This window comes from Hakea prostrata, chromosome 2, assembly GCF_041222555.1.
Source record: "Hakea prostrata isolate BN-2017 chromosome 2, UWA_Hpros_2, whole genome shotgun sequence".
NCBI lineage: Eukaryota > Viridiplantae > Streptophyta > Magnoliopsida > Proteales > Proteaceae > Hakea > Hakea prostrata.
The window spans coordinates 295071-304855 of NC_142601.1; the positions used below are offsets into that span (position 1 = coordinate 295071).

At 37.6% G+C, this 9785-nt stretch overlaps 1 protein-coding gene across 2 annotated transcripts; it reads left to right on the plus strand.

The window, feature by feature from the left end:
• The first annotated feature begins 783 nt into the window (after positions 1-783).
• On the plus strand, positions 784-9785 carry LOC149023134 (uncharacterized). Of its 2 annotated transcripts, XM_089143672.1 has the most exons (5): positions 784-1004; positions 1190-1287; positions 8018-8099; positions 8203-8282; positions 8445-9785. In XM_089143672.1, exons 1-5 carry the CDS (start codon positions 963-965, stop codon positions 8578-8580), a joined length of 438 nt encoding a protein of 145 aa, XP_088999798.1. In that variant the 5' UTR covers positions 784-962; the 3' UTR covers positions 8581-9785. The 2 variants fall into 2 exon arrangements, 1 of the variants encoding a protein (XP_088999798.1); XR_016171485.1 differs by having other exon boundaries at positions 8023-8282.

Consider the following 9785-nt stretch of genomic DNA (forward strand, 5'->3'; position numbering starts at 1 on the left):
ACATGGGCTTAAGACCCATCAATCTTGTTGTATTGTTCACCAAATTTCTAGCAAGACCTTTTGTAAGTGGATCCGCCAAATTTTGGCTCGATCACCTCATCAATAATCAACTGTCTCAAATAACCATATCTTAGTCCTGTACGTCTAGACTTCCCGTTATAAATTTGTCTATATGCTCTAGCCAACGTTGCTTCATTGTTTCAATGTATTGATATTGGTGACATGGGTTTTGGTTATATTGGAATTTCTATTGACAAATTCATAAGCCACTCCGCTTTTTACCATCAGAAGATAATGCTACAAATTCTGTTGCCATAGTGAAATCAGCAATACAAGTCTGTTTCTTAGAGCCCCATGATATTGCACCCTCACCAAGAGTGAATATCCAACTACTTGTGGATGAGCAGTCCTCACTCTCGTTATCCAACTAGCATCTATGAAGCTTTCCAGAATAAAAGGATAACCAATGTAGCCTATGTCATAGTTCACTATCCTCTTAAGGTATCTCATGACTCTAAAAATTGCTTTCCAATGTAAGTTACCAGGGTTACTTGTATACTTAATACGTTTCCTACAACAAATGTTATATCTGGTCTTATGCATGTCATGGTATATAAGAGACAACCTGTAACACTAGCATACTCAATTGGTAACACTGCTCTTCCATCATTTGGTATGCAAATTTTATAGGGTATTTTTTGTTTATTAAATACAGTAGACGAAGGAATTTTCCTAAAATGCTATGGAGGGTACATTCGTCAGCAAGCAATGATAGATTCCAATTTGATTACATCAACCATTTTTCCCTTTCTTTCTTTCTTTCTTTCTTTCTTTCTGGTAGAATCTTCCAGTTTCAATTGTCGTTGAAAACCCTCGTTCCTTGCGAACTCCAGGCAGAGCTCAGGATTCAAAGCGGACGGTGCGGTCTCTTTCTCTGGAGCCTGGAGGGGAAGCCAGTCAAAATGGCCAAGCGCGAGCTCTCCAGCTATTTGAAAAATATGAAGGTAATTAAGGCAGCTGCCTTCTTGGTAGCCATCATTTTCTGCGTTGATTTTCTCTCTGAGACGAAGTCGAGAATAAACAACTCAAATTTGATCGATAATACGAGTTTCTTCTTTCTTTTGTTGTTTCGCTGAACTGCTTAAGTGCTACGTTATGATATTTCCGTCAATTCGTTTTCTCTAACCAGTTCATGCAAAGGGCAGTTCAGAATGAGGACAAGCAAAACAAGGAAGTAGAATTCAAGGCGGAGGGCGATATTGTCCATTCTAATGCCCACCGCAAGTGGTACCATCCCTTCGCCTTTTCTCCGTGTTGGCTTCGAAATTTTCACTCTGAGGTTGTTGTAGTGAGTAGGCTTATATTTTAGATTATTGCTTCTCTTGTAGGATGTCACAAATTGTAAAATTTATGTAATTCCACTCATGTACTGCATTTCAACTTGGGGTTGGGGCCTTGGGGGAATAGTGTGTTTCATTTTCCATTAAAAGGACGTTTGGTAACTGTAGGTTCGAGGTTGCATTTTAGATTCATTGGCTACTATTTTATAGTTTCGAAAAAGAACTGATGTGCTTACATTGTTATTATGTGATATAGGACATTAGTTTGGTAATGAATAGGTGACCTGTGGGATTTGAAAACAAAGCATGTGGCTAATTGGGTTGCAGTATCTCAAAGGTTCAGGTTGCTTTCTAGCAGATACACTTTTCTGGTTTTTATAGTAGAGTTTATTGATCTGGAAAAAATAGGATGGAATCTTTTGAGTTTGATGTAGGAGGTATTGATTCAAAGAAGATTTGATAAAGGTCTTTAGAGGACAAATTAAGGGTGGATTTGTTTTCATGCTGGAGTAAAATTTTAATTTTTAGACTTTGAAAGGGGCAACAGAGAGTAAGAAATAACAACAGTGAAGAGGACTGGAGTGTGAAAGAGTACTGCTACCATCATTGTCTAAAAGTAACAAATAGCAGACAAGATATGAAATTAGAACTTTGCTGTTCTTTTACACTTTTTGTGTAAGCTTAGCTTTCAAAAGTACCACTTATCATTTTCATACATGGGAATGGGGAATTAAATAATCACTCAATAATTTCTTGGGCAACAGACTCTGTTTTCTGATATAACTTTAGGAGAATACTGTCCTGTGCAACTATAATGCATGGCAACAATCATTGCGAACCTACTAAGTGTTCAAAGTTATATACTAAGACAAAGGAAAAGTGTCCTTAGCCTTTTATGGCTATATTAAAGAAGAAACATTTAATAGCCCCTAATTGATCTGATAATACATGGAGATTAATAACAATCAAGCTGTTCCAACATAGCGGCATAATTGGCTTATGGAAAGCAAGGGCGATGTTCTTAATTACCTGATGATTTGAACCAAATGGAATCCTTGTATAGCTGGAAAAAGATCATGAAAGGCTGTGAGAACACCAAGACTCCATCTTAAAGGAGTTCTATAACCAAATAAGAAAGGGTGTGAGGCATGAAGCTCCTGCTACTGCAGGGTCTGGAGAGGGTCAAAATTACATTATAGCCTACCCTTGGTTTGACAAAGAGGCTTTTCCCAGACTCAAACACATGCCCACTGATGTAAGCCCAAATCTAGGGCTAGGGGTATTTTGGGTATTTCCCTAGGTTCAAGGGTTGCCCAATAATTTTCCAGCAACGGGAGGTATGTTTCAGAGGGTTTTAGGATGTTCTAGGGCTTCAGCTAACCCTGCTATAACTGAGAACCAGATCTGAAATCTACTGTAATTTGAATTTCCAAATTTGAAATTCAAATTTAAAGTCAAATCAAGGCCAGGATAGGTTATGGGCAGGGTGGGTTTGAATCTGTCTTTGCTGGTTCTGCAAATTCAGTACTGGGTTTCTAGGATTTAGAGGGTTTAAGGACTAAGGTGGTCTAGTTTATCTAATTTAGGGTTTCAGAAGTTTTGAAAATTTTGCAGAATTCACCTTAGAAGATGAAGTGCAGAAAATTTCTAGGCTAGGGAAGATAGGCTGAATGAGGAAGATGGCTGTGGGATTATATACTAAGGTTTGGTGTGATTCTAGGGAAAGGGGAAAAAAGGTCTAGGGGGCTGGGAACTAACTTTGACCAAGTCAAACACAACTAACTAACTTGTAATAGTCTTGGACTCTTCATAACTCAAAATTTACTAACCAAAATAAAAAATAAAATTAGATCCATGACCTTTGGATCGAGGGAACTCAAAGTAGACCCACATTGAGCCCTAAAAGGGGTTGGAAAATGACCAAAATACCCCTAGGGTATTCGGCCAGCTTTAGGTTGGCTTCTTTTTGGGGCCCAATGGGAGGGTCCAACCCTGGTTTCATCACCCATTTCTTCACAATGGAGAAACCTTACCATTGCTCCAAAGCCTGCCCTCAATTCTGTAACCACAAGCATGGTTTTCAAAGCGTTTGCCTAGGCGATAAGGCGGTTTTTGAACTGCCTTATTTTCCATTGCTTTGTTGACATACATTTTTTCAGCCGCTTTTTTGCCTAATTGCTACAACTTTTTCACCTTGTGTGCTTTATTGCCACCTAGACACCAAAGTAGTCGCTTTTTTGACATTTTGTACATAATAATATTTTTTTCTTAATTTTTTTTCAATCAAATTTTATTCTACAAAGTCATATACGAATTTAATAGTTGGTCATTTCGGAATTGGGAATCAATGAATCATTAGATGGACAAGGCACTTATTTGGTATCACACTATCATCAAGGTGCAAAGTTTCAGCCGATATTTCTACCAAAATTTAGGTTAGTTTCGGCCAGATTTCGACTCCCCATTTCGGGGGGTATTTTAGGTCATTATGGGCCCAAATTTGGTGTTTAGCCTAATTTGATGCTAATAAACATAATGGAACTTGGCAAATTTGAATTATTTCTTGCATAAAAATTCTCCTCCCTAGTCACATTTGGCATGTTAGCTTATTAGGCCTGAATTATTGGGACATAATTGGAAAGATTGCCCGTTGACCTTGAAAATTCCACTCCAAAATCCCTTCGTAATTTAAATTGTTTCCATAAATTCTTCCATGCATATTCTCCTCCTTAACCACATTTGGCACATTGCCTTTTGAGTCCTAAATCATTAGGATATAATTGATAAGATTGCCAATTAATCTTGAAGATTTTGCTACTAAATGTCTTCTTAATTTGAATTATTTCCATAAATGGTTCTATGTAGATTCACCTCCCTAACCACATTTGGCATGTTGCCTTTTGAGGCTTAAATCAATGCAACAGAATTGATAAGATTGTCCGTTAACCTTGAAGATTCTGCTATAGAATCGCGAGAGAAATCGCCTAAAAATAACAAGAAATTGCCAAAATATTGCATAAATTTGAGATGTTCAGCGATTTTTGGCAAAATATCGCCAATAATTGGCTGGTTTCGGTTTTGGTCAAAGAAAAAGTTCGCCAGTTGGCGAATTGGGCAAATTTTGCCAAAATGTTTTACTATGACTGTCATAATCTTAGTAAAAATGTAAAATTACTACTTTCATTTTCATACTTATAATTTGATATGGTGCATAGTCATATGTTATGATGCTTGATGAGATGAACTTATGTTTGTGTTCTTTTCTGGATAGTTTTTCATAATTATGATTTTTAAATGTTTGTTCTTTTTGGATGAATGTGATTCTTGAATGTTTGTTTAGCTTGTAATAGAAATTTATTGCTTTAAAGGTAGTTGTATTGAAAAAATTTGACCCAACTGCTTTGATCGCCTTATTGCCACCTAGGCACCGCTTTGTAGCCTAATTGCCTAGGCGGAGCCCCAACTGCTTTGGTTGCCTTGCTGCCTTGACAACCATGACTACAACCAAACATTTTTCTAACATATTGGAAGAAACTTTTTTCCCTTTCTATGACATTGTTGCCACCCGTCCATATGATAGGCTTTTGCCACTATTTACTTTCCCCATGTATATAGTCTTATATGTTTCATGCAGCTGGATGTTAATTTTTAAGTGGTTATAATTGTGCTTTAGGGGAGTGATTGCATTTTAGATTTGTAACTTGATTATTTGACTGTAGTTTTTCAGCAGTTATAGGGAAATGGTATGCCTATTCATCATATCATTTACTCACTGTAGAATGCAATTTCTCTTCTCATACTATTCATTTAAAAATGGTTTCTCCCTTTTTTTTGGGGGGTGGGGGGGAACCTAAAGGATGCTCTTGATGCTCCATTATAATACATACCTTTAAAAATAAATAATAATTAAAAAAGAATGAAAACCTCAGAATCAAGTTTCAGTTGAAAGATCAGGTAAAGGGATCAACTTGTTGTGGAATAAGATGAAATTGGTACCTAAGAAAATGTGGAGATTTGGTGATCATTTCAGTTGGAAACTTGGAAAGTTGCTACTTGTGGGTTACATGTTTGGAATTGGTTCAAGAATCAAATAGGGACTAACATTACAATATATTTGATGAAATACATTCTTATTTTCTTTCCATACAATAAAATCTGTGCAACAAAAACATGCCATGTGAGGTTAGCTAAGTGATTTCCATCCAAGAAGAACATAATTCTTGTAGACATTTGAGTGGTGGACAGGTTTCTAAGGTTACAAGAAAGTAGTGAAAGTATCAATAAAATTTACAAGAAAAGGGGAAGGGCGAAATGCCTTGGAATTGCTTTTAAAGAGAGAATCAATCACATGTCCAATCAATGATAAAAGAAGTCCCCAAAATTTCACTAAAGCTTCAGAAATAAATCAATAATTGGTGGATAGAATCATAGAGCTAGCTTGGACATCCCAACTACTCCTACTGCAGTTTGAGAGCTTGAAAGCAGAGAAGAGAACACCAGAGTAGTATCATGTGTCTAGAGCAGTCGGCTTTTGGGTTTGTTTAGGAGCTCTCAACTGGTGCTATTTCCTAGTTGTGTTGGAAATTGATGGATGTGAATTTTTGTTGGTTAGTTGCTGTCTAATAATTGATGTAACTGCCACCTTAGTAATAAAGTTGTTATTTTATGTTGTTCCATTGGCCTAAAATGAAGGTGTTGCCATTGTTGGCAACTTAAGTGGGCTTTGATATGGTACAGCAACACACAAAAAGGTTCCGAGAGAAAGAATCCAATTCAAATAAAGAAAACTCAAGAATCCCGTTTTTGAGGGTCTCTGTCCAGTTTTGATCAACCTCTTCATCGGATGGTCATCCAGTGTCCGATTGAGCTGATTTTTGGAGGAGAGCTTCACGACTTCTTGATCTTCAAATCCAATGGTGGGATTGTTCATTGGAGATCTCTAAGTTAGTCCGATTTGTACGTCAAAACACTCCTTGTTTAAGTCAGATAGGAACTCTGAGTTTGATTCAAACTCTGAGTCCAGTTTTGATCAACCTCTTCATCGGATGGTCATCCAGTGTCCGATTGAGCCGATTTTTGGAGGAGAGCTTCACGACTTCTTGATCTTCAAATCCAACGGTGGGATTGTTCATTGGAGATCTCAAAGTTAGTTCGATTTGTACGTTAAAACACTCCTTGTTTAAGTCAGATAGGAACTCTGAGTTTGATTCAAACTCTGAGTTAAATTAATCTATAAAAGGAGAGCAAACTCCAGCAAAAGAGAGGACGTTTTGAGGAGCTTGGGAAGAGAGTGGAGGTCGAACCAGAAGACGTTGGTTGGCTTTGGAGATCTGAAGCTTGGGAATAAAAGTTGCTGTTGAAGGAAGTCTTTTGTTTTGCTGAACAAGAAAGAAAGTGAAAGAGAAGGAAGAAGAAGCAGCAGAAGAAAAGAAGGGAACATGGTTGTAGTTACTTGCTTTCAAGAAAGATAAAGGGCTGTTGTTAGCCCTGTCGAAAAGTGCAGCAGAAGCGTGGTGGGCTCATAACCCAAGAGAAACAAGTATTGTTACCATGTATCTCACACAAGTTGAGGTAACCCGTATTCACAAGTTATTGTCTATTATTTTCTAGGTTATGTTTAATGATGAAGAATCTAGCTCATGAATGTAATTTGGGGAACTTGAATTATTGGTTTACATTGTGACCTAGCAAGTTGGAGCTTGTCTAGGGGGTTAGGGTTGGTGCCCTTGTCTGAATTGCATTTTAGACTATAGCAGGGATTGGTGTTCCTGGACTGTTGTAGCAGTCAAAATATCTAAGAGTGTATTGAGTAATATACGAAACCCTAGGTAGGGTATTATTCCGTGGATGTAGGCAATTTGGCCGAACCACGTAAACTCTGGTGCATTGCGTTTTTGTTTATTTTTCTTTGTTGCACATATTGGAGTGCCTTGAATGCAGAGTGGTGGTACACTGTCTGGTAGACCCAGCCACATTGATTGCAGAGTTGGAGCAGTCGGCTTTTGGGTTTGTTTAGGAGCACTCAACTGGTGCTATTTCCTAGTTGTGTTGGAAATTGATGGATGTGAATTTTTGTTGGTTAGTTGCTGTCTAATAATTGATGTAACTGCCACCTTAGTAATAAAGTTGTTATTTTACTTCCAAGATTTATTGGCATCTGTATCGCTGTATGATAGATATGACATAACTGTGTTCTTTTATTGTGTTTTTTTGCCTCTTGCCATTAGTGTAAGTAAATGGAACTAGTTTGATTGAGTTGAATCAGACTCAGTGAATCATGTTCAGCAAAAATGAATGCTTGATAAGTTGAACCACTATGCTAAAAATTTCCATCTCATGAAGATCTGAATCTAAAATGCTTTGCTTAAATAGCATTTCGAGGAGGTCAACCTGTGATAGCTCCTTTGATCGGCTAGTTGCATGTTCTCTTGTTCAATCATAATTTATGCTAGCTATTTGTTGAATTGCAATCCTCTCTTCACTGAATTTGACTTGTTAGTGTTGATTTTATGCATTATGGTTTAGTGTGGTGGACATACTAGATTTTCCTTAATCTTTGCATTCTAGTGTCTAGAAATTGACTCATTGAGTAATGCATCTGTACTCATCATGCTATTATGTGGAGCAAAATTTGTTGGATGACTGGAAATCTGTTTCTTACCTGATCTTGCCTCCAGCGTAGTCATAATGGAAGGGAGTCCTCATCCAGGGGCATTAAAGGGTCGGATGTCATTTCGAAGTTTTAATCCTTCTATTGATGTGAGTATCAAGGTCAAGTGACTTTGAGACGATTCAAACACTGTCATCACCTATGCTCTCTTGTGGCATTTTCCCTCCTTATATCAAAGCCTTGTCTTGTTAGAAATTGAATGACGAAGGCACAACACCCTGTCAGTCACAAGCATCTACTGCAAGTTTAGGCAACCAGACCAGTTCTGATAGGTATGTATTTTGGTTGGCCTTGAATTTCTTTTGGCTTGTTAGTATTTCTAGTAAGTTAGGTTGTCGTAAACTATGGAGATCTTGATCCAAGTCACTCTTCCAAGCCAATAGATCGGAAAGTGCTAAACATCGCATCTGATGCTCTGATTTCATTTTCCACAGAGAGAATGAATCTTCACATATCAGATCAGAGGGCTCGGATGTATCTAGACCAGTTAGTGACTCTGATGTAGACCAAAAAAGGAAACAACCAGAAGTTGACGAGGGAGCACACCCAAATAAAATCCAAAAATTGTGAGCAGTGAAGGCAATTGATGTTCAACACTGAGTAGTTAAAGACTCTCATAAGCAACCAACGCCTGAGAAGTTGGACTGGAATGTTTTAAGATCCCCAAAAGCCCAGTGCAAAAGTGATTGATGCTATCAGGTGATTATTTTAACATATTTGGAATCCTGTTGTTTCCTTTTGCATCAAGGTTCTGAGAAATTGTATTTGTGGTTTAGAATTATACATTTGCTGTAGTATGTTTTATCCTAGTGTCAGTTTGTTTTTAGCAAGCTTTTCTGCTCCACTGCATTTCTGGATGGTGACCTGTTTCATTGGACCTCTGAGAGAAATGACAATCCAAAGTACCATCATTACAACAGGGGCACTCTGCTCGGTTGTACTCCCAGAGGTTCTTTGTGGTTAGTTCTATCTTAGAGAATTTCTTTATTTCATCAGAAAATTTTCCTTTTTGAATGCCTTCATATTATGCATTCGGGATTTTCTCTTGAAATTTTGTAATTTTCCCCAAGAAATAGAAACGGTTAGGGGATGGAGTACATGTTTGCATAACAAAATTCTTGTAGTAAAAACCATTTCATGCTCTCCCAATCTGCTTTGTTTATGTGCAGCCACACAATGCTTGCCACAAATCCTCTGGTTGAGATCATCGCTCGAAATCAATTTTTGTAAAACCTTTACTTGACAAAATACTAGTTTCCATCAATTTTTTTCTTTTGGAATTTACTCTGAACACATTAGCAGCGCCAATAAACCCGTGAATTTGAAATCTGTAGTGTACAAGGCATTCGCTTGCTTCTTGCTATACCAAACGGTTTTTTTTGGCAGCACTAGCTGCCAACACCATGACAACCATGACCTAATTGCCTAGCATTATAGATTAGTGTTAGCGTTAATTGGAAAATCATTATGCAGAACCAGACATGTAGTTCTTTCTTTCTTTACTTTTTTTTTTGGGTAGGGGTGTTAGCTATTTTGCCACAGCTGGCCTTGCTTGTTATTTTGAAAATTTGCGAAAACAAATTCCTAAATCTACCCGACTCTAAGAATCAACAATTCTCTACTCAAGGAAGAACAACCCATCTGCTTCTTCTTCCAACTCCATTGCCGTTTCCTTCTCTCAAAGGGTTAACTTAAAAAATCATCCATTCTCTTATACCCTAGTCGTGGATCAGCATTTATCGACTTTGATTCTTCTAGGAACAATGCCTGCACTT